The sequence below is a fragment of the Cardiocondyla obscurior genome, linkage group LG12, assembly GCF_019399895.1.
Source record: "Cardiocondyla obscurior isolate alpha-2009 linkage group LG12, Cobs3.1, whole genome shotgun sequence".
NCBI classification, from domain to species: Eukaryota; Metazoa; Arthropoda; class Insecta; order Hymenoptera; family Formicidae; genus Cardiocondyla; species Cardiocondyla obscurior.
In genome coordinates, this window is record NC_091875.1 from 620,455 (window position 1) to 646,180 (window position 25,726).

The 25,726-nt window shown below is 33.7% G+C and overlaps 1 protein-coding gene across 17 annotated transcripts; it reads right to left on the reverse strand.

Moving 5' to 3' along the window:
• Positions 1-1,438: 1,438 nt before the first annotated feature.
• LOC139107305 (bromodomain-containing protein 2) lies at positions 1,439-25,386 on the reverse strand. Of its 17 annotated transcripts, none has more exons than XM_070664788.1 (24): positions 25,146-25,386; positions 21,051-21,338; positions 20,569-20,617; positions 20,094-20,135; positions 16,519-16,767; positions 16,169-16,363; positions 15,423-16,031; positions 14,915-14,992; positions 14,465-14,560; positions 14,261-14,362; positions 13,947-14,092; positions 13,713-13,869; positions 13,071-13,635; positions 12,757-12,915; positions 12,341-12,460; positions 12,066-12,215; positions 6,318-6,409; positions 5,901-6,018; positions 5,111-5,497; positions 4,369-4,983; positions 3,927-4,072; positions 3,670-3,822; positions 3,279-3,587; positions 1,439-2,815 (listed from the first exon to the last, which is right to left on the reverse strand). In XM_070664788.1, exons 2-24 carry the CDS (start codon positions 21,059-21,061, stop codon positions 2,750-2,752), a joined length of 4,614 nt encoding a protein of 1,537 aa, XP_070520889.1. In that variant the 5' UTR covers positions 21,062-21,338; positions 25,146-25,386; the 3' UTR covers positions 1,439-2,749. The 17 variants fall into 17 exon arrangements, with proteins under 17 accessions (XP_070520889.1, XP_070520899.1, XP_070520891.1 ...); XM_070664798.1 differs by lacking the exons at positions 20,094-20,135; positions 25,146-25,386 and adding exons at positions 18,518-18,620; positions 23,242-23,784; XM_070664790.1 differs by lacking the exon at positions 25,146-25,386 and adding an exon at positions 23,242-23,784 and having other exon boundaries at positions 3,927-4,054.
• Between the last annotated feature and the right edge of the window lie 340 nt (positions 25,387-25,726).

A 25,726-nucleotide genomic window follows, 5' to 3' on the forward strand; every position in this document is an offset into this window, starting at 1 on the left:
GCACTTATATTCTTTTTGTTTCTTTTTCGATTATTACATTGCCACGCATTAATGTATTCACTTGTGCTGGCCGCATGTATGAATTCTGAGCATGTAATAACAAAAAAAGAAACAAAACTATTTAAAGTTTATTTTTATGTGACATTATATCGAAAGAATAATAAAATGGTAATGCAAACTATTGGTCAAATCGTTATGCAATTTATTAACTCTCGTTAAACCAAATGTTCATGGTGATAGTACCTAACACACTTTAATTGCTTCTGTCAAAAATTTACATTACCATTTTGCTACTTCAAAAGTTATCATGAAGTTATATTCATCAAATTATTAATAATTCCTTTCGCATTGAAAATTTCTTCGCGTACAGATAATCGAGGTTTATGAAGTAAAACGGTAAATATCCCAATTATTTTCCATTATACTAAAAATGCGTTTGCAATGAAAAATTAACGAACACAAGGGATATATTTACTAACTTTTATACATTGTTAAATTGTTAATCTCGCACCGAATTGTCTAACTTCCTTAAGTGTATACATCAACAATAATATATCGATGACTAAATCATTGTACATACTAAACCGTGCGAATATTACTATCGCAGCGGACACGCGTGTAAATGGAGCACGTTTTAAGAATAAGATCATAGATCTTTCTTAATTTTGATTAGATAAAAACTGCAGGGTCACGTATTGGGCCCAAAGACACATTAAAAATGAAGAATTGCAGAAATATTCTAATATTGCTAGATGTTAATGATCAACGAGAGCATGATCGTTAGTAATATAAAATAACAATACCCAAGAACGAATAGCATTGTTTCTGCTTTCACTTTTTCTGAAAAGTTTTTTTTTTTTTTAATCTCCAATACACGAAATCATGACAATAGGATTGCAAAAGACGGCTTGAACATTCAAAAGTGGCTTTTCTATCAAATAATTAATAATGATTGTATTTTTTAAAAACTTGATCTTTAATAAAGAGCTAGAGGAATTCGGACATTTGCCAAAAGAAGAATTGTAAATTCATCAAAATTTCGTGATTCTCTTATGTATATACTTATATTTCCGTCTAATTAATCCTGATCAATAAACTATTGTTCATAATTTTTTAAAATTATAATTTAAAATCTGAATTTTAGACAGTAATAATGCTTTTGAATCAATCACTTGACAAACTGTGCCACCATAACGATTGTTCATCGCCGACAAATATCGTCATATTTACAAATAAACACTATACAATGTTCTTACAAAAATAAAATTGCAATTAAATGAATAATTTAATAATAGTACTATTTTAAATTTATATTTAGCATATTATTAATGCCTTTATGTGTAATCTAAATACTTTTAAGAAATTAATATTAAAAATCACAATTAATGAAAAAATTGCTTTAACACTTAACATTTTTTGTACTTTTTGGCCGATTAAATTTTTTTTTTTTTTTTTTTTTTAATTATTATTATTAGGATTTATTCCATTCACGTCTTGTGAATTTTCTGCAGGCGGCTTAGTTATTAGTTGAACCATGCCTGAAGTATTCAACGTATAATTGCTCACTCACGATACGTCGAATTTAAAGAGATTTTAAGATACTTTAAGATTACACGCAAACATTTCCCAAAATTTTTTTTTATATTTTAATTTTCGATATCGCAGAATATAATACCCTAATAATCGAATAAATATAATTTTTTCCTAACAAATGTCATTCATACGACATCGTAATTTTCTTTCCCACGCGCCTAAAGGTGCACCGATTAGGTACATGGTCTGATCTAATAGTTGGTAGGATCGAAACTACTTCAATTCTAGAATTATCTTATCGTTATTCTTAATAATTGACGCCATAGTTCTAAAGTGAGTTAATGAAATCTTTGAATCGATCAGTTGGCTCGCAATAACTATTGAATTAATTACAATAATATATGATGTTAATATTCTGATCGATTAGTAATTGATCAGTTGAAGTCACAAGTGGACAGCCGTGATGATCGTTAATAAATTTACCAAGTTCTTGGATATTATCTTACATTTTCTTATCATTATTCAAATATACGCTTAGCTATTTTTGTGATTACAAATAGCGTATATGAATAATGGAGAAAGAAATTTCCAAGGGCGTTATTAATGATAATTAATTACATGTATTATTGGCAGAAACACTTTTCTACGTAATCCTACCAACGATTAATGACTCAATGTGGAAAAATACAAAACTTAATTAAATGTACATGATTTTTATTCTTCTTGAAACCGACATTCATATTTACTCACATGCATTCAATTATCACATACAAACTTCTTATATGCATAATATATATATTGTTTCCAAATTTACATAAAGTACAAACTTATGAAAACCGGAAAAATGTAACACAAGTCAGTGTAGCATTTTCGAAGTATCATATAAGTATTTATCTAATTACATAGTCGCACTTAAGTGTCTGTTGTTTTAGAGACAATATAGTTTGTCTCTATTTTAATAAAACTGTTTGAATCTTCTGATGACCGAATACGATTTCTGTTGGAATGTCCCAACTATACCACCATTTTACGATAACTAGCACACGGGCATGTCGTTATCGTTATTAATTTATCCAATTTCATTGTCTGCGTTGTTTTTTTTCATTAATTAGCGTCGTTTTTTTAAAGATTGTTACAACATCGTTCGACGCCAAATATACATCCGACTTCTGCCAAGTTTTTTTTGTAGAATTATTATAAACAGGATATAGTAACATTATAAAGATTCCTCAAACGCAGCCATCAAATCGCTCTGCAAGTTCATGTCAATTTGGCTAGCCATCTGAAAAGATAAATATAACTATTCTTCGCTAGTCCCTTTACTAATCCGGTGTCGAAAGTAATTCGTTTTCGTGTACTTTTACATAAAAATCTATTTAAAAATTAAATTAACTTTAAGTTATATCACAAGTTATATATAATAATTAATAACATTGACATTATGTCATATTTTTTAGTATACCTTATTTTATATTTGCATTTATATAACGTAATTAATATTTTATAGTATTGTTATGTAAAAAGATAATTATATTATTTAATCACGTATCAAGTTAGATTTAGATCATGCAGCAGAAACAATGATTTTTTAACACGATTTTTTTACATATTTCAATATTGCACGAATTCTTAATCTTGCTTATTTTTATGTATTAAGTTTAAAATATTGTACATTAAATATTTTTAATTAATATTTTGTTAAAAAATTACAACAAATAGAAATTTCATAAATGTTAAATACTTACCGCTTCTCGTCGTCGGCGTTCTTGCTCTCGTTGCCTTAAACGTTCTCTTTCTGCAGCGGACTTGTCCTGACTGGACGAATGACTCGGACTACTGCTGTCTGTATCAGTAATAGCTTTTACTTCTTCCGTTCTTGTAGGGGCAGTCATAACATTGCCTTGCTGATCGCCAATATTTTTCCTAACTTTATCCAAGGCTTCTTCTTCCTCTCGCTCTCGCCTTCTTTCGTTCTCCTGTCGTAATAATCTTTCCCGTTCTGCTTGTTCCTTCTGTTGTCTACGCATCTCTTGTTGTTCCAGCAGTGCTCTTTGCTGTTTTATATATATTAATAAAAATATTATAACAGCTGATATATTACGCTATATGAAGAATTAATTTGTAGAATCAACTAACCCTATCTTGTTTTTCTTTAGCTTGTTTCTTAAATGCCTGGAATGAATCTCGCGCCGCACTTTTCATACTACTTCCTGCAGCTGCCGATTGTGGACTCGAAGCTTGCGCCAAGGAAGACCAGGATGATGCATTCTTTACATTTTGCTCTACAGTCTATGATTAAAAGCATGTATTAAATTTTAATACAATTTTCCAAATAGCGGTTAGTATTGTGATAATGTAAATTGTCAAAAAATATTTAAAAAAAACTTTTATACCTTATTTTTAAAGGCTGACGCAAAGTTTGCGGCGGGATTCTTCGAGTCAGGTGGGGTCATTTTCTTTTCTGGCATCAATTGAGTACTAGCATGATTACCCATCGATGGCATTCCTAGAGCATTTATTTCTGCAAAAAAAGCTCCTGCTAGAGCAATAGTATTATATATTTGGTTAGTAAGCGATTAAAGTTCAGCGGTTAAAACACGTATAAAACAGTAAAACTGACAAGAATAATGGTTACATACAAAATTCAAAAAATAAAATAATATTAAGTAGTTAATTAGATTGTAATAAAAAAAATCGAGCAACAGCAAAAAGCAAAATTAATTAATGTAAATTATTTAAAAAAAAAGTAATGATTAAACATTTGCGTAATTTATATACAAATTTAGAGAAAAGCGTTCTACAGAAGAATATATAAAATTAATGTATTGTACAAACCATCCATAGGCTTTTGCGTCAGTTGAGATTGAGAAATCGGCAAAGTTTTCTCTTCTTTCTTTATAGGAATTTGAGAAATTTGCATCGGCATAGTTGATATAGGAAGAGGATCAAATATAGAGCTCATGCCTCCCACATTCATTCCTATGTTCAATCCTGGAATGCCGTTATTGTTCAGCATATTGGGCGATGAATTTCCACGTTTTGTATTTGGAAATCCGTTGGAATGCTGCTGCGATATTGTAACGTTATGCGAATTCGGTATATTAGTCAACGGCGCAGTAGTATTAATCATATTTTCTAATTGATTGTGCATCGACATATGTGCTGTCAGTCCTTGCGACAAATTTATGTTCAAATTTGTCATATTAATATTGCCCAAATTCAAATTAGAAGCCATACTCGTCGGCATCATGTTCACAGGTTTGACATCCGGTATTAAATTAAGATTGGTGTTGTTATTAGTATTATTCGTCGCATGAGATGCTTGGATAAATGAAGGCTCCTTCTTAACAGCGAGTGCTTGATCCAAAGTAGGTTGTGTTTGAATAAATGAAGGCTCCTTCTTAATTGCAAGTGCTTGATCCAAGGAGGACTGTGTAGTAGGCACCGATGCTATATAAAATACGTATAAAATATTAGTCACATTATATATGCTTTTCACGTTATAAAATATTATAAAATATAATTTCATGTATGATATTTACAAACAATACTAATAATAGTATCTAGTTATAGATACCTAAAGTATTGTATGGCTGTAAAAGATCAGACTGTTGATTTAAATTTGTCCCGTCTGTGGATACGGACGTATTTGCATTTGGAAAGGAACTAATGGATGTTGGTGGTTGTTGCGGTGGTTGAGATACAGCTGGAGAGGCTGTCATAGAATTCGTATTTGTAGGTGTGACACTGGGCGGTGGAGTAGGTACAGAAATCGACGGAGTTGATGGGTTAGATGTTGTTGGTGGTGGTGGTGGTGTTGGTGTTGGTTTTTTTACAGGAGCGGCCGTAGCCAAAGCTGTAGGTCGTGACGGTTGAGCTGGCATAGATGCATGACTCGCGACAGGTATACTTTGCCCTGTTGTGACAGCAGCCACTGCGACAGGCTGTTGATTATTATTGCCTCCTAAAAGAATTTTTTGCACTTACGTCTCAGTCTATTAATTTGATATATAATCGTACATTACAGTATTGTTTTGCAATAATACGTATCTTTTTTCCTAATAATTTACAGATAATTACAAATTTAAGTTTTAACAAACGTATCAATAAATTATCAAACTTAACAATTTAAAAATTAACATTTTAATCTTATATATATTACTGAATCTTATACAAATCACAAGATACAAAAGAATTTAGTTTAAAATTACAATTATAAAGTTATGTCAACTATAAATAAATAAAAGCATAAACATGTAAATGTCAAAAGACGATCTTAATTTTCAATTTACATTGTATTCAACAACAGTACTCTCAACGTGAACATTTTTAAGCGATATTATTTCAAGATTTGATTAATATAATACCTGATTCTGAAGGAATATTGCTTGCTTGCGTAACAGGCGGTTTTGTTATTGGTCCCGTAGAATTCGTGGATGGCTGATTATTCATTAAAAGAGTTCCACTATGATTTAATGTAGGTGCCTACATGTAAAGAAATATGTCCTTTGAATCAATATTCACATATAAAATTTATGCGTCAGATTAAGCTAAATATTGTTATAAATATCATATCGTGTATTTACAATATAACGTACTATTCCTTTAAATAATTTGTGATATAGTACTTACAAAAATCTCAAGGAACATAAGTATTATCTAGATCTTATCCCACGGTATAACATAAAAAATCTAGAAAATGCTTATAACTTATCCCACAGCATAATATAAAGAATAAGTATATATGCATTTTTTTTCGTTGATTTATTGAGCGGTTATCTTACCGATGCTACAGTAGTTGCGGTTGCTGCAGAGGGTCCTGTGCTTGGTGGATTCTTCTTTGCTTTCTTTCTATGTGGACGATTCGATGAGTTTCCTGAAATTTAATGTAATGTGCATCTAGTAGTGAGTTACGTGCAATCAATTATTGTTTCTGTCACATCAAGAGACGCAGGTCGTTGGAGAACTAGCGAAATGCAATGTGCAGAGGATACCAGCTATTGCGTGTCGCAAAACGCTAAGTAATACGCAAAGACACGTAAGATACATCAGAAACAAAAATCAAACAACTTCGTGCGTATATTTTCTAATAGATTTTATTCATATGCTTATATTATAATTGTATCACTGTGTACAACAATGTTAATTTAAATATCTCAATTGTATGCTCCTTTTTTTGTGGACTTTCATCTTAATGATTTTTTTTTTTTTTTTTTTTATTAAAAAATTTTAATACGCAGAACAATTCTTTCTTCCCATTCTACGTAAAGTTAGTTGTCATTTATGAATATTTGCGTGTGCATATATATATGTACATATATGTATAGACGTACATACATATATATCGCACGCGCGCCCACACATACATACATACGTATCGCGAAATTGTCACACATACATATATGTTTTTACATATATGCATGCGAGAGCACGCGCCTATTCTCGTCGTTTTTATGTATCGATACAATAACAGTAATAATAATCGTTACGGTGGCGGAAATGACGATTATAAAATATTGACTACAAAAATCATCAAACTCTGCCGTCTTTCTTTTACTTCCTTTTTTTTTTAATATAATATAATTAATGTAATATTATATAATAATAGGAGTAATGTGTAAATAAAGGTCACATAAATGGTACAATACAGGCTCAACTTAAAGATGAATGATACAAGAGCGAAAAACTCTTACAAATTGTTTAATGTTAATGTTAAAGTCGTAGTTAGCGCAATATTGAGATCGGTGGCAAGAGACTCCTGCTCGATGTTTATCGTATTACATAAATCAGCGACGATGGTAGATACATGGAAAAAGAGTGATACCATAAGACATCATTATTTTTGTCTAATATGTGCTCTTAAAACAATTTGTGATTGCAACAATCGTGAAGTCACAGCACTGATAATTTATCGATGGAATGTAATCGACAACCTTGCTAAATCCGACAACAAAATGAAAACGACGAAACAACGAGGAGGAGTACCAGCGTATCTTAATTTATATAATATAGTTAACTGGACCACCACATATGAGCCAACCGCGACTCTCGAAGAATTAATGTCTATTTCACTCTTTAACTTTGTGTATGCACTTAGAAAAGTTTCGCGCGTCGTGTATGTCGTTTTTTTTTTTTTTTTTATTCCTCCATAAGTATAACTTACAGCTATTTATTAATATTTTATGATATATTAGTTTTCACTATGTACAAAACACGTACGACCGTGTTTATCATTACTATTAAACTCGCGATACGCAAAAAACAGACGGAACGCTTACATACGACGGAGAGGAAGATAATTGGCGAAATTAAATAAAAGGTGTAATGTTATCTTCCATGAATAAAATATTTAGAATTCTTAAATCTGCTTTTGCGTATAACGCAAGCAGGAATATAATTTATAGCAGGAAGAATGACGTTCCCGTCTGGGTGAAAAAACACGAGCAAAAGAATTTAGAATGCATGCCTGCGCATTTAGTAGTTGCTACAAAAATTTTGGAAGGCAATATGAATATCGTTTATAAAATGCCCTATGATACTTCGCGTTATAAGCTAATGCTGATTGTATCTTAATAGATGTGTAGTATCTATTTCAGCACACGTTGTCAAAATTTGTTCTTTCATAGTCTAGCTAAATCTTGGGATTTTTCTAGTCACTTTCAGTATCTTGGGAAACATAAATTGGTAATAGGTATTAATCTGCCCGACATTCTTGCATCTACCTGTTAAATGCTTATAATTCAATATCAATAATTTTCTTAAATACCGACGAACACTTTTTTTCCGACCAATTATGGCTTGTTTGTATCGAGTTATCATGATTAATCGCCCGAACTCTCGTTTTCTTTCTACCTTACTTTGTCGGGGCAGTAAGTACGTTGCTCTGAGTGTATGATTCATGATACTATTCAATTGTACTCGAGTGCAAATTCGGTTATTCTTAATGCTCATATTATGACATGTTCAATTACAAGGATTGCTTCTTGGAGAGCATCCTAGAGCGTCATTATCGGTTACGTTCACAATAAATTCTTATGTATACACCTTGCTAGAACTAAATTTACACGATATCTCAACAAAAAAAAACATTCTGGAGCAGACATTTACACATAAAAATACAAAAACAAATATTATTATTAAAATTAATCTTGTTTAAACTCGTATAAAAGATTTTCTAAAAACGTTTTGATAGAACACGCGCGAGTTAAAAGCAATGTTACTTCCAAAACTATGATATTCGTTAGTTGAAAATTTGTGATATTTACAATACATGTGAAATTCTATTGCGACAAGAAACGAAGTGTATGCTTAACAGGAATAATTGCTACTTCATATATTAAGGCATGTAAAACCACACCAATTTGTAATTGTCATTGGAATAATGATATCAATTTTAATAGCAAGAAGACAATATTAAACTTTTCTTTTCAATCATTTGAGCGATAAGAAAACTGACAATGGTTACCGGTGAAGAACTAGTGATATATAGGATGAAACGACGATTAGCAAAGCTTAGCGGAGTGCAAACAATGTGTTTGGAGGCTAGGGCGCCTTGTGTATATATGTATATACATATATGTATCTATAATATAGATTAGACCATCTCCTTAACTTGTTTCCCTTCCTATTCCTCTCCTTTTCCACTTGCTTTCTTCGTGTGTGATCAACCTTTCGAATCCTTTTCTCAGTCGTCTCTCGGTCTTATCTTACCTTCTACTCCTTTACATATCAACTTAAATACTTTGTATATTTATACATATGCTCAAAGTCATTAATTTTACGGAAAAAAAAAAGAACAAACAAACAAAACAACGAGATTTGTCAATTCTTTCTTTCGGAAAGAATTCACATATAAATGTACTCCGCATCAATATAACTCTGTTAGAGATTCATAAGAATTACTTTATTTGAATCTATGCATTTATTTAGAGCAAGACAGTAAGGAAGATTTGTATTCAGTTTTCGCTTGTCTCAAGCAACGTAACATTGTTATCAAATTCGGTTTGCAAGAGACGTAACATTTTAATAATTGACTTTTTAAAGGAAGCACATATTTGGCTATGATAAACTAAGTTTGAAATGGAAATAGTAATCTGAGGTAACTAGGATTAAGTTTCTTCATATTCAGAAGAAACTTGTTAGAACTTTTTTTGCGGAGACAAGAACTTACTCACAAGAGCGTAGCTTACTAGTAAAATGCAACGCGTAACTATGCTAATCTTAAAATGCACTGATTTGCAAATCTAGCCACCAATACACATTGTCTGCAATATCTCCCGTGTGTATCGCTATGATCGTTGCCTAATTTATCTCTTTATATTTTTTACTTCGACCGATGTTAAAGTTCGCATAATTTAAAATATGCGGGAATGTGTGACCATTTTTTTAGGAGCATAAACGCACTTCTCACGTCAATATATTGATAATATTGCGTACTATATACCCACTTTTTAGTTCATGACGCATGTTAATTTCATTATTTTAGACTCTGAGAAATGATACGGCATGAATGAATCAATGCGAGAAAACAAACTTAATGATTCGAAAACACAGTGATACAAGTAATGTTCTGGCTTATCGTTTAATTTAATGTAACTAAATAACGAATTTGCAAAAATTAATATTGCATTATCTTTTGGGTTACATGGGGCAATATATAATTATCGGGGAAAGCTACGGTAAATAGTTGTGTAACTTATTACAAGGTACTAATATTCGACACTACAGTCATGGCAACAATACACTTTAGTCAAGTGTAACGTCGCTGATTGCAGGATGAGATCTTTTCAGATATTTTACTAACCTTAGAAGCAATGACTTTCTTACGAACCCAAAGGCGGAACTGCAGTGAAAAATTCAATAATCTTGAATAGCAAACTATATTTGACTTTCGAGCAACAGAACGTATTGTCAACACCGATAGGACAAGAGAAAATAATCATATTGTTCAGAATCAATAATATAATTCGTGAAACAAGCTGGCATGGTATCCTCTAAACACAGTCTGCACTCCACTAGCTCACCTTTGTTCTTACCATTGCATATGTCTCGTAAATTAAATAAAAATTTTTTAATCGTGTATCAAGTTTCTATCTTGTACACGATTGTAGATCTGCAAATCGCTTGTATAGCGAAAAATGTACAAAATTACGTAGACATAACAAATCTTGTTCTACAGCTCGTATGCAAGATGAAACTTGACGCCACATTCATACTTGCATTATTATAACGCAGCACTTAAGCTACATGAATAACGTCGTCCTAATAAATACAATAATTAATAAGCACGATTCAGCAGCTTAAGGAGATATTTGCGTTTAACCCCCATTAAAAAGAAATTTTATACATCTAGTTTGTAACTTCCTTCTTGCATAGCAAACATTAATCATCATTCACATTAAATATTATTGTATTATTAATGATATATCAGTTTTTTCAATTATTTAATTTGCCAATAGAAAATTGGTTAGGCACAGACTTCATAAATAATCTCTGAAATTCTTAATTCTATCACCAAATCATGAGGCGTTTCTTAAATGACATTATGAAACAAGACCAAATAAAGCAATTATTAATTATGTTTTATAAAAACTAAATTACAGTTTTGAATAACAATTTATTTTACGAAAAATAAAAAATTAAATTAGTTACCGTGTTCTTTTAAATTATTTTATTAATTTGACTTCGAAATAAATAAATTAACTTTATAACATAAAAATTATTATTGTACGATCAAATATTTTAGAACTTTTAACTTCATTAATGGAAATTTTATTATAATAATTATACATAACTATAACTATACTGCTACTGATACTGTATCATTAAGAAATTATAATTTATAAGAATATTTAATTGTTTTTTATAAACAGACAGGATTAAATGCCACATGAAATGGTGAGTTATTTTTTTTTTTTACAAGTATAAACTTCACGTCTACGCGCGATTTTACCGCTATTTTTGTTAAAGAACATTTTTCATCGTTCTAAATTGATATTATTATATAAATTATTTATAATATTAAATAACACAAAAAAATATTAAAAAACACAGAGAAAATAAGAATTTTTAAAGATGTAAAAATGCCTTGGCCTTTCTACATCTTTAAATAGATAACCCTGTTATACTTTACGATGAGAAAGAGTGTATTAATAATTTAGACATGTTTGTATTTTGTGTCTTTGTAAAAATGTATTGTCTTTTACAATTTGGGCGTAAACGTGAGTATGAAAATCTGTGCTTTATAATGCATAAGTCAGGAAGTAACAAATTTTTGCAAAGAACTCGAAAAAGTACAGAAATACGTTATTTCCCCAAAAGTATATTTGTATATCTGTTTGTATATATACACATATATTAAAAAAAAATATAATATACACATATATATATTAAAACAGATAGTTACATAACCCCATAATTTTGAATTTGACCGAAGAAATTATTCATATTTTTGTGACAACTACTTAGTTACAAGTAGTTTTTTGTTCCCAAGTACGGGTCTAATAGTAACAACAGTTGCGTTTATATCTAACCTGCTTCACTGTCGCTTGAATCAGTGCTCGTTGAAGAAAGCGAACTACTGCTGGAATCACTATCGCTGCTACTACTGCTCGATGCCGACAATCGTGAAGGTCCACTGGCACCACCAGTTCCAACTACATCAACGGACTTACTACTGTCTTCTGTAAGTAATGCAATACACAATTTATTACATATTAATTTCGTAAATATTTTAAATATATTTTAACAGTTGACACGTTTAAAAAATTCTATTATAAATTTTATTTAAAAAACTAAACATGCTAACCTTTCTTGGCAGTTTTCTTAACATTGCCCAACTGTCCCGTTACATCTTGTAACCTCTTTTCTAATTCTTGTTTCTTCTCTGCCATTTGTTCATCCTTGGACTTACCACTAACTTTCTTGTCTGTTAACACATGATAAAATAAATATTAAAAAATGTGTCTCATAAATACGTGTATTTGTGTGCTCGCATATATGTATGTGAACAGTATTATAATATTGTGAATAATTAAAAAAAAAAATTTTATATATTATCTTTAATATCTTATTAAAAACTACTAAAATATTAATAATTCAATAAATAACATTACGATTGGAATATATATTTTGTATATGTATCTTAATTATATAGTATATTGCCATTGTCGGAAATACTTAAATTTTATAAAATTAAAATTAAAGATAAAAAAATGGGCTTACGCGGCTTCTTTCTGAGGCATGATGCAACATAGCTTTCCAGCTCTCTAAGCGTTGATGGTTTCAGTGTTTCAAAATCAATTTCGATTTCATCTGGGTTTGAATCCCTCAATGAAGGTTCCCGTGACTGTATTATGTGTACTACACGACCTAATTTATCACCTAAAGTGTAAAAACAAAAAAATTAATTTAAAACTAATATTTTTTATTTCTTTCGTCTTATTTTAAAAACATTTACGCTGTAACGATTTTATATTACCTATTATATTTTGATTATTAATTTCTTAATATAATGAGAATATTACTTTAATGTATACCTGGTAGTTTATTAATATCCAGGCTGAGCTGCCTCTTTTCATCGTAAGACATTGGTTTAGCGTTATCTTCATCTTCCGAATCAAACGTCATCGGAGGTGGTTGATTGCCAGTATTTTTCTTCTTGTTCCCAGTAGATCTGCTATTAGCCTTTGGCCTTTTCGTTGCGGTATTCGGAGTTGCGGCAGCTTTTCCAGGTCCCCGTTTACCTTTCGGCTTAGCATTCGCCGTTGTCGGCAAATGATGTCCTAAACTTCCCGCACCATGTGTCTTATTAGGTCCTACTGCTGTAGTTTGATGGTGAAGATCACTAGTTATACCAGGCATTTTCAAATCGCCTGCAGCCATTGCAACACTTGCTATACTAGCACCAACACTATCGGACACATTAGGAATGCCACCACTCGGTTTCATAAGTTCTTTCATGGCACCAGTGTGACTGGCAACAAGGCTGCTGTTCTTATTGCTCATTGGCTTCGATTTTGGCTTTTCCGGCTTCTTCTTTTTATTTTTCTTTTTACCACTTTCCTCTACTAATTTCCTCATTTGCTCTTGCATAGCTTTCAACTATGAATAAAATAATGTAAATTATATTTTCTATATTACATTTGTCGACAAAAAATTTTATTTTTTAAAGATCATACCTCTTGTTGTAATTCAAGTAATTTCTGAGTGCGTTCCTCAACGGAATCATCACTATCGGAAGAACTATCTCCTCCAGAACTACTAGCACTACCACTGCTACTTCCTTTTATAGCCACCATACTACTACCCATCGGTTCATCCGGGACTTTAGCATATCTAAGCATATATTCAATTACATGATTATATTATGTATTCCGTTCAAACTCGAGATTTTTAGAATGATTTTTACCAACCTCATTTCAAATATATCTTGAAGTTTTCTTGCCATTGAAACAACATCGTGATCAGGAGGATTATATTTATAACAATTAGTAAATATAAGTCGTACATCACTTGCAAATTCGTGTGCAGTTTTATATTGACGATTATCCATTTTCGTCTGTAAAAAATGTTAGATTTTTATATAATCAAAATATTTGAATTCATTATTTAAAAAAATCTAAAATTTATGATAATTTATAATTCTTATAATTTTAGAAGTTTATAGATTTAATTTTGTTCGGTACAGTGTGTATATAATTATATTCACGTTATCAAAGATACGTACCTTTACTGTACCAAGATCCATAGGTTTCTTGATAATTTCATGATAGTCATGAAGGCCTAGAAGTTCTGCATCAACAGGTTTGTAAAAAGGCCAAGCATAGGGCTGTACATTATTAAAGAAAGAAAAAATTAAATTACATAAATCAGCACGATTTGTCGCGTTTATATTTGTTAATCGTAAATAAAAAGAATATGTCACAATTACCGAATGCTTTTTAGCGAAAAGTTCCTTCAAAATATCATTGCAAGACTTTAGTGCTTCAGACAATTTTTCTTTTCCTTTGACACCAGCATGCGGAGGCTAAAAAGTAAAAAAGAAAGTGTAAAAAAACAATATAACATATTAAAATATAATTCTATTTTATTTAAAAATAAAGTTTCCTTAAATAGAAAATAGCTATATCAATCATTTAGCTTATTTTTTAAATATACAAAAAAAATTTTTTTTTATTAAAAAAATATTGTATATCAAATTTTATATTTTATTCATACCAAAAAAAAAAAAAAAAAAAAAAAAGAAAGAGATTAAAAATTTATTATTATCAAATATAAAATACATTGCGTTATTTATTGTAAGTCTGATAAATGTCACTCGATAGATGATAAGACAACACAAATGAAAGGAAGGAATTTGAAGGAATAGTAATAAATGTACCTGTTGGGCCATTGCCCCCATAAGAGGCATATTGGCCTGGTGGTATGGCACTAAGCCGTCTTCCGCTTGTCTCGTTGGCTGAAACAGCCATGATACGAATTGTTTAAATTGTCGCCTAATGTTATTATTTTAATTACAAATCAACATAATTAATGAAATGTGATAATTATAGATGCAAGGAATAAGGACGTTTATTATGTATTATGATTTTGTAAAACACTAAAATAATGTACTTTTCACATTTAAAAAGATATATCAATAATAGAATTTTATTCATTAATAGTAATTTTGTTTTATATTTATACAAAAATTTTTAATTAAAAAAAAAAAAAACATGCACATTAAAAGTTAAACATTTATATAAAACATTTATTACATAAATGATTTTTGATTTCTATATGTATAAATAACTTTTATTTTACAGATACATTAACGCATATCTTTTTAATGTTTTTTATCCGAATACAAAATATAGAAATAAGTAATGTTAATAAATTTGTTCACCCACCTTCTTAATTTGCCTGCCAGATTCCCTTCTCGTAGGTATTTTGGTATTCTTGGCATCCATAGGTGTATATAATGGATCAAACGCATTTGCGGTCGGAGTTGTAGTGTCAGCTTTTCTTTTAACCCCTTTTTTAAGTTTGGCAGGTTGTGACGGAGGCATTACTGTGGGCGTTGCAGGGACTTGTGGAGGAGGAGGTACAGCAGAGGCTGTTTGAGGATCCATTGCTGGCTGCGCATGGTAACCCGTGGTTGGAGGGACAACTTGCTGAGGCAAAGAATTATGAGTAGCCATCGGTGTGACGCCCATACTTGACGGTGGAGCAATTGTGGTAGTATTCGTGCTTCCAGGTACTGAAGCTGGTGCCTGAGTACCAAGGGGCGGCATAGGTATAACACCAGTTGTTCCAGCTGACGTAGCAGAAGGTGTTAAACTATTTGGTACACTGGAAGTGACAGCGGCTGCTCCCGAAGATGGTCGTCCTCTACCTGCTCCTGTACCTCCTGTTACTCCACCTACTCCTGGTCCACCAACTCTTCCAGCTTTCTTGCCTTTGGGTCCTTTCGGGACAGGTGGATCTAACTCCACTTCTTCTTTCGGCATATGTGCAACCTAAACAATTTTTATGCTATCGTTTTATCTAAATATTTCACGTTTGCATTATTTCTTTTTCCGTTTCTTCTTTATCAATATTAATTTTTATTTAACAAATGATATAAAAATATGCCATAATAAGAAAGAAGAAATACCTTTGTAAGAAACAATTTTTCGAGAGCTTGTGCCATAACTACAACATCCTCTCCTGGTTTGTTGTAGACATAGCAGTTGGTGAACATAGTATTGAAGTCCTGTATACATTCTTTTCCACTCCAGTAATACGAATTCTCCAACCGCTTTTTGATTGTGCCCAAGTCCATTGGTTTTTTGATGATTTTGTGATAATCCTTTTAAATAAAAATATATTTAGCAACTACTCACATAATATTATTAAAAATTTGTAAAAAAATATTAAAAAAATTTACAAGTGTATAACTATTTTTTATGTAAATGTATTATTTTTAATATTATGTGACATTTAAGAGATGCAAACTTAACATACTGGTAAGTTGAGTTTTTTCGCATCGACAGGTTGTTGGAAGGGCCAGGCAAATTGATGTTTCCATACTGGCTTCAAAACACCCTTTTGCAAAAATTGTAACTGATTCGTAATACGTCCTGGACGATTCGGTGGCGGAACAACCGGTGGTTGAACTATGCCGTTCACCGGTTCCAAAGGTGGTTCGTCACGTGGAGGCGGTTCCTTTGCAGGACTCGCTGGCGTAGTCGAAGCCTTACCAGGTGTGCTCGTCTGTATTATGCATTTTTATTTTATTATTTAAGTAAGTAGATATTTTTCAATTATTTACGTATCTACGTTGTAGTATTTTTACATGTTAAAGAAAATATGTTAAGCACATTATGTTTTGCAAATTATAAAATAACTCTACTTTTAACACTGACATATTCATATATATTTCGTTACTTTTATGTCAGTATCATGCAGCTTAAAATAAATGCAACATATTTATATATGTTTTCAGATATATTGTAAAACTACTATTTTTTTATATTTAGATTCATGTGCAGTAAAAAAATCATTACATTAAAAAAACTAAAACTATATTAAAAATTATTAAAATTTAATTTATTTTTCTTTTTAAGACAAAATTCCTTTTCTTTAAATTCAAATTCAACTTCTTTTGTCACAGTTCAAAGCCGTAGTATCTCAAAAGATAAGTAAACTATTTAAAGCTAAGCAAATCAATAGCAGACAAGAAATTAAAAATTTTTTATGTACGTTCTTAAAATGAATTTCTATCCTTTGTCAAGTACAGTCATCCGCTACAGTCATTAAGAAGACAATAGTCCACATGCTTCGAATACCTTGTTGCTAAGTTAGATATTTCTATTCAATTTTGTTTCAATTTATTCAACTTTCTAATTTTTACTAAAAGAATATGTTAAAAAGTTTTTCCCATAGCCCATAGCGGGATGTAAAACTTACACTGATCATAAATTTCTAAATATAAAATCACGTTAAATACATATAAATGCAAAAGTAAATCTTATTTCTACATTTCTATTAATTAATTATTTAAAACTATCATGCTCTTATAAATATTAATCTATAAATTTTTTATGTTTTAAATACTATCTTCTAAAAAACGCAAAGCAAACAGATTTCAAAATAATCCTTGTCACATCTAGAATTAAAATCTAAAAAAAAAATGTTATGCAATTGTTTACGTTATTGCAATTATATGCATAAGAATGTTTAAAGTATTTTTAAACATTGTTTATGTGAGTACAACAGCGTGCATGAGATTGTGTATATGTTAATTTAAAAACGTATAATTTTCTCAGACAATTCACACAATTACATATAATTCCCTAATTTTTTTTATAATACATTTAACTGTGTATAAAATATTAATACAATAAAATATTGTACAAACTGTGTATATTTTTGAAAAAATTTTATTTATAAAAATTTTTTGTAAACAATTTTTACAGAATTAAAAAAAAAATTCAGCGTTTAATATTGCTCGTGCAAATAATATTAATATGGAATTATTGAAACTTTTCAAAAACGCCGCAGTAATTTTATGTGGTCTCTTCATCTTCAAATATCACAGAAATTGTAAAATAATACATATAGTAATTGTTCAACGTCATGTCTGAGTATATTACATTTTGAACGATTAATATTACATCTGAAATAAATTAAATCTTTTTTATATAACAAGTTAACACAAAAATGAAAGTTATAACATGATATTTTCATTAAACGTGAGAATTATTGGACTTTCTATTTTATTACCTATAATTATATTTTTAATATTTTTTTCAAGCTTTGTTGACTTTAACTGTAAAAAGCTATTTTTAAACAAGAAAAACCAAGAAAAGCTAAACCCACGTGTTTGCTAGAACGTTGACGAAGTTAGACTATATTAGGTTAAGGTTAGCTAAAACAATTTTCAGTAACTCTTAATTTTTATAATAAAAATTAACAATATTAATAAAGTACTAACAAAAGAATTAAAAATAATATTAATTACCGTATAATAATCCATTTTTCCACAAAGTATATAATATTTGTTGCAAAATAAATAGTATTTATGAAAGTATCAGCACTAGTACTTGATCAACGTATGGTCACCACTGAAATACAGTCGAAATACGAAAAATGTTAGTTTCAAGCATCCGATCAAATTTATTTTCGAAAATGGGAGAGAAACCAAGGCTTCTTATTAGTTAACCCTCGAAAAATTTCAACCAATAATATTTTACCGATAAAAGTACATTAAATAAAGATATATCTCTTTTATTAGTCCATTCAAAACAATACTATTTTTTTATTTTTAGAAATTTTAAAAGAGAAACTTAATGAAACAAGAATAGAAAATGTAATGAAAATCTCATTGTTCAAATGTCTCAAAGAAGATTAATGATCCTCAAAGCCATATATTGTCTTTGACAACAATGTACATAATTACCAAAAAGAAAAAAGATCTGAACGTTTTAACTATAGTACTGCATCTTCTCTTAACGTAAAATATAAAAGTAAAAATCTAAAATAAATGCAATGGACAAAAAATTTTCTTGTCTTTTATTGTTTTGTTAAAGTATGGGCATTCAACATTTTGGGGGGGAAAAAAAAAAAAAGAAATGCTTTAAGAACCTTTACCCTGTTTCAGGTAGCAACGGTACGTGGCTATAACAAAAAATAGTCTGTACGTATTGAATACATTATTACTCGGCCTTGATTTTGGAGGGAAAACTAACCGAGGAGACGAACGAAATGGACAGAGGCTTAAGGCACGTCTGCTAATATACGTATTATAGCGCGTGCGCGGATCTGTCCCTCCATCTGAGAACGTTGTCGTGTACATGTGTGTTATGTTACATTGATGTGAAATATTAATAGCCAAGTATATGAATTAATATAATCTACAACACTCGACAAAATTATACTAAAATCTTTTCTATAAAAATAGCACATAAATTAAAAAAATATCTTGCACGATACATAAATGTAAGTTATCACTAAATGCCACTTTAAGTTAATGTAAGTTAACATCGTCCATGCAACGAGCGAATTAGGCTGCTAAATATTTAATTTCTATAACCACAGGCAAGCAATTTGGAATTTTGCAGAAGATTGTTACTAGAAACCATAACAGCAACAGTGAAAAATTTAGAAATGAAATATAATGGCACCTATGTGTAACTCATGCAAAAATGTAGGGAAAAAAATCCTTATATCGTTAAATCAAAAGCAAGTATAATAATTGAACCATAGTAATACATGAAAAACATTTATAATGCTACGTAGGTGCTTAGAATGTATGAGCAAAACGAAAAGAACCTTGCTTCTACAGTAATATCGATAAGACTGAAGAACTTATATTTTAATTAATATTTTAAAATTATGCTTAATATTTTAAAAGATTTTTATCATTAACTTTTTTTGTTCCAGTCATAAAATTAGTAGCTAATTATAGTTGTTATTTACTAATAATAGAAAACAAAACAAGATTTATCAATTATTTTAAATAGCACGAATTATTAGTTGCCAATTCATATTTCAATAATATCCTAAACCTCGAAACCAAAGTTAGCAAGGTTTCTCACCTTCGGTATATTACACAGCCTTTCTCGCTCCTCCACATCTAACTGTAATTCATACATACTATTCAGTAAAATTTTTTTAGTGAATTAATTTACATCGACAATTATGTAAAAAATGAAAGATGCAAACAATATTAGGATTTATTCAACCACAAAGAAATTAATAAAAATTAATAAAAATAATTATGTACAAATACGATCATATAGCAAATAACTCACAAGTTATTTGGGGCAAAAAAAAACATACAGTTAAACATATAACTTAAATACCCTGGAAGATAGGAAAGCAATACATGTTTAAGTAAAATTTCACGTTATACGATGTACAATGCATTAAAATTTTGAAAATTGATAGCTAGTATGAATATATTACTCAATTGAATGTAGATCTGATATTGCATAGAGAGTTAATAAGCTAGGTGCATTCTGCATTATTGCAAAATACAAAAAAAAAAAAATTATAACGCTAAATACTCACAGAATTGTTCTGCGAGATGGTGTCCACCTGCTGCATCTTGACTTCGTTTCTGCAACAGAAAAAGCATGGCATGATAAGTCTCATTTATGAAATCGGTAAAATACAGTAAAATAGAAATGTGTTGTATCGAATTACGTGATAATTTCACAAAATATATCGAAATAGTTCGTGAAATGTGATAACTTTGTAAAATAGAAAAAAAAGAGCAAGTGTTGGTAATCCTATCTAAAAAAAAAGTTACATTGATATTGTTCAAAAGGAAATAATAGTTTCTCAAATTTTATTTACCGCGTTGACATTTATTGAATCTTTCTCAAGGCAATTTTCTCGACTAGCAGTCCACGCATAATCTAGCGTCTAGTAAAGTGTTTGACAGGTGGTTTACTAAATGTATTAAAAACTCGTTAAGTTTCTTTTTTTTTTTCCGAGTAATCATTTATAATATATGGCTCATCCACTTCACGATAATGAGCTTCACCTACCTTTCCGACATATATGATACATAAATGCTACGCAGCAGGTAACTGCCTTACGTTGATGCTTGACGCTATGAGGCTTCATCAACAATTGAGATGGCAAGTATATATTCTGAATTGAGCATGGTAGCTCATTAATTGCTTGCCAAGACGATTGCGCTGCAACCAGGGGTATTGGTGCCGAGGAGGCATAACACTACACAAGCCTACCGAGTGGTAGTACTTTGAATGTCAGCCCTGTATACTGCTGTGAGACTCCGTACCTCCAGGTAAGACTCGCGACATTAGCAACATCTGGATAACATAACAATAGGACCCCATATTGTAACAACCCCAAAATTGTTTCATCGCTTTAGAATGAGATTTTTTTTTTACATTGAGATGTACTCTCAGGGAATTTTTATATTATTTAACATATCATGCAAAACTGAATCTAGTGGTACATGCTGGAAAAGCAAAATCTATTTCTTACTATATTACTATATATTAATAGGTTATTTAAAGAAATATGTATAATTTGTTCTTCTTTCTCTTACATATTACATATTTTTCTTAAAAAAATACAAATGCCATAAATGCTATTAGACGATAAGTAAAATTTAATATGATCTACAAGCTGAATGTTATAATAATGCAATAAAAAATTTTGAAGTAAAGTACTGTAATAAAATCACATTATGTTTCAAAAAGATTTAAATTTCTTTGGATAATTTACAAAATTTTTTATTTTTTTAAATAAAATATTTAAAAAGTATAATTTTATTTCGATTTTATTTTTTTCTTTTTTTTTTCTTTCAAGATTTGTACAATTAATATTTCAATTGATAAAGGCAAAATATAGCCTTGACAAGTTTTATCTTAATAATATATGTACATTATAAAAAAAGGAATATTTCTATATATAAACTAGAAAACATTAATTTATACCAGTCTAATGCCTAACTTATTTCTATGAGAACGGAATGATTAACTGTAACGATTAAGAATAAGATTACACACGAGATCTTTAACGACATGATTTTTGTACAGAGATGCATAAGAGAACGTATTCAATCGGCACTAAAATACTTAATCTCAAAATACATGAAAAAATTCTCGAATTCACTCGAAACCGGAACTGCATCCGAGATTTGGCGTATCACCGAGTTCTTCGGTGGCCAAAGCGAGCCAAAATGGAAAGTTTGACTAAAGTAGCACAAATAAGTGTTACACTGGTATAGAAAGCGAGGAGCCTGTTAAAACACAAAACTGACAGAGAAGCGCGAGGGAAGATTACACTTTGAGTCTACGACGACCGTTGAATCCTCCGGGTCGTCGGTAAACGAGGTTCTCGTCTCGATCGCGGCACTGGAAAGATTCCTACCAGAAGAGAATCCACGCCGCGACGACGTGCCAAGTATCAGGGACAGGCACAGATAAGAGATCTCGCGCTTGGCGCGAACAGGTGCTCGAAAAAGTCACATCCGAGGTAGGAGAAAGGCGAGATCCACGAGCGAGACGTGAGAGAGAAGCAAGTGTGGCCTTAGGAGGACAACGACAACGACAATGATGACGACGACGGCGACAACGACGATGATAATGATGACAATGACTTTGATGACGAGAATGATAACGATAACGACGACGATGACAGTGGCAGAGGCAGCTGAGAATCACGAAGTGACGAACCGGAGAGCCGGAGAGAAAGGCGAGGGGGAGAGCAGCGGATCCGCGCCCAGCCGACGCACAACAAACACGAGCGAGTCGCCGCTGCCGCCACCGCCACCGCCGCCGATGATCCGTCCGTCCGGCTAGCCAAGCAGCCAGCCGAGCGAACGAGGCGACTGGCGCCACGGGGGGAGAGAGAGAAAGAGAGATGACGCCGTGAGAATTTCACGGCGTATGGGCGATAGAGAGAGAAAGAGAGAGAGAGAAAGAGAGCCGTGGACAAGGATTACCGCGCGGCAACTCAGGGCAGACCGGACACACACGATGGATTCGGCGTAGGTCTCAACATGGCGGGTATGGCCGTTCGGGAAAGAAAGCTCCCAAGGGCCCCGCCGCTACGTCGCAGCGCGGCGCGGCGCAGCGCGCCGCGCTCGTGTTCCATACCGCCGCGGCGGCTCCTAACACGCCACGCGCGCTTAACGCCTCTATAACGGCGGCGAAATGGAGCTTCGCCGCCCGACGCCTCCCGGCGTCGCGCGCGATCGCTTACCTGATCAGAGACGGGAGTCCGCTTATCCGCGACGGGAACTCAACTCGGAAAACACTACCACTACGGCCCCCGGGGACGGCAGCCTCGGCGCACTAAGCTTTCTCCCTCGCGCACGGGTTTTAGTTTGGTTGGTTGGTCGGTATTATGGCCGCCGCTCCGCGAGTAGTGGCCCCACCGTTGCTGCTGCTGCCGATCACCGCACTCACTCTCACTCGTGCGAGCGCGAGCGCTCGGTTCGCCGCGTACCGCCGACGAAGAGAACGAGACGACGGGACGGGAACGCGGAGACGCGGTTCGACCAGAGAGGCAGTTCAGTCCCAGACTTACGGCGCGCGTCCGTCTCACTAAAGCGCGACTCGGCGACACGTATCAATGGCCCGCGCCGTGCCCGGCCGACGTTATCCACGAGCTCCGCGCAGTCGAGTCCTTTTCCGTGCCCATGGCGATCTCTCGGGATCTAGAAACTAACGATCGCAGCACCAACAATGGCTACGCATTCTTCCGCGACGTACCTAAATGGTCCTGTTCCACCGTTCCGCACGCACGACCTGTCCACCCGTCTCCCTCACCGCGTACTACCGCGACTAGCGACGCTCCGCGCCTCCACCAGAGACTGACCGAGTCTGAGGGCGCTCGAGTTTCGCCAAACGCGAACGCGCCAATTACGAACACTACAGCGACGCCTAACGGATCTCCCGTCTTTTTATCTCGACAGAAATACCAATTCGTCGTCGATATCGGTTCTATTGGACGTTTGACAATACCGGAGGCGTTGCTACGGCCATTCTTTCCTTTCCCTTTCTGAATCGAATCTCTTCACGGCGAGACTGTTGCCAACGTGCTCGTCGCTATGCGAACACGCATGTGAGAAGCTTTTAGAAATGTGCATGCAAAGGAATACCTAATAGGATCACCCGGGACTTTTCTAGCGCTCGTTCAGGGTGAAAGTCAACGTTGACCTAAACGTCAGCTACGTTTATTACTCAGAAAGAAAGACAATAGAAATGCATATTAGGAAGACCATAAATCTTTATTTATATATCGTATTCACGTATATACGTGTTACACTTGATCCAACCAATGCGAGAATTAATGGTTAATTTCCATCGTTCCATGTTCACCCATAATGCACCTGTCGGAGGTTGAAATCGAATCGGCGGCTTTCATTAATACAGATTACGATAAAATGAGCTTCGCTATCGTCGGAGAGCCTCGCCATATCGCGCGCGGTCATCCGAGCACACCGGGCATCGAGATTTCGGCGTCGCCCGCCGAATCACCGCCGGGCCGAGTAACAGTCCGATTCCACGATTCTGCCTGACACGACGCATCATGGGTATGCGCGAGACGCAAAATCCATAATTACCGACCACGGAGGTACCGACCGCGCGTTCAGACAACGCGTCGCCAACCGGACGCTCGATCACTCGGGAAAGCCGACGCGAGCACGTAGCCACGAGAGTTTTCCTCGTACGTTTCACGGTGGCACGCACCGCCGTGACGTGTAACGTCGTTTTGGGTTCCGTTAATGCTTATTCAACATGGCGATACGGAACGATCGATCTTCTTTCTCTGTCCCTTTGCCCCCCCCCGTCCCCCTTCTAAGCTTCGCAACCGCCGCGACTCATACCGGACCGTACAGCGTTAGATACGCCGATATCGCGAATAAGCGCGGCAAAGAACATTGCTACATGGCTTGCCGGGACGTCTCGCGAACGTTCCGGACATCGCTAGGATGCTCGTGACGACGCGGTCGCGGTCTTTATCTTCGACATTAAGCAGAATCGTGGACTCGTGACACGCGCCACTACGAAAGTCAAATAAAGTGTCGGGTCGCAGTGGCGACTCGTTCCAGTCGGCAGTGTGCACGCAAGAAATGTTATAATTTTTTTCAGGGAACTAACGTTTTCCATTCAGTTCATTGCAGGAAACTCCTGGTAGACGGCCGCTCGCATGCGTTTTCACGCGACGGCGTCACTCCTCGGCGGCACAATATGGCGATTCTTCTCCTGTGTAAGCGCGTGTATGTGTGTAAGTGTGCGTACACGCGCGCAATCACTCGACCACTACCTCGCACTACGCCGAACCGACTCTCACTGGACCTATTGGACTGAAGAATCACCAACGCGAACTGCCGTCGGTCGGATTCGGCGCCAACGTCCGACGGCACCTAATACCGTGACGCGCGAGACGACGGGATTGCCTAATATATTCTTGACATTGACAAAACCCGCCTCTCTGCTCTGACGACGTATGCAAGCGAGGGAAGGGAGAGGTGGATAGAAAGAGAGAAAAAAAGAAGCGATACGTATAACATATAACGATAGATATACACGACGGTGCGTCAGACTCTGCGCGTTTCCTCTCTTTCTGATCACCGTTTAACTCCGCGTTCTGTACGCCGATAGGCTCGTGCCTCGGCGTCCCTCTGACGCGGCCCAATCATCTGAAGAACCGATATTGATGAGTCATCGCGTTGGCGATA

What these genes read in the sequence shown, in the direction of transcription:
- LOC139107305 (XM_070664788.1), bottom strand. An exon ending in TTCAAGCGACAGTGAAGCAG is followed by an intron (nt 6,410 to 12,065) that starts GTTAGATATAAA and finishes ATTAAATTTCAG; the next exon opens with GAAACTCATCGAATCGTCCA. An exon ending in CCGCAACTACTGTAGCATCG is followed by an intron (nt 6,019 to 6,317) that starts GTAAGATAACCG and finishes CTTTACATGTAG; the next exon opens with GCACCTACATTAAATCATAG.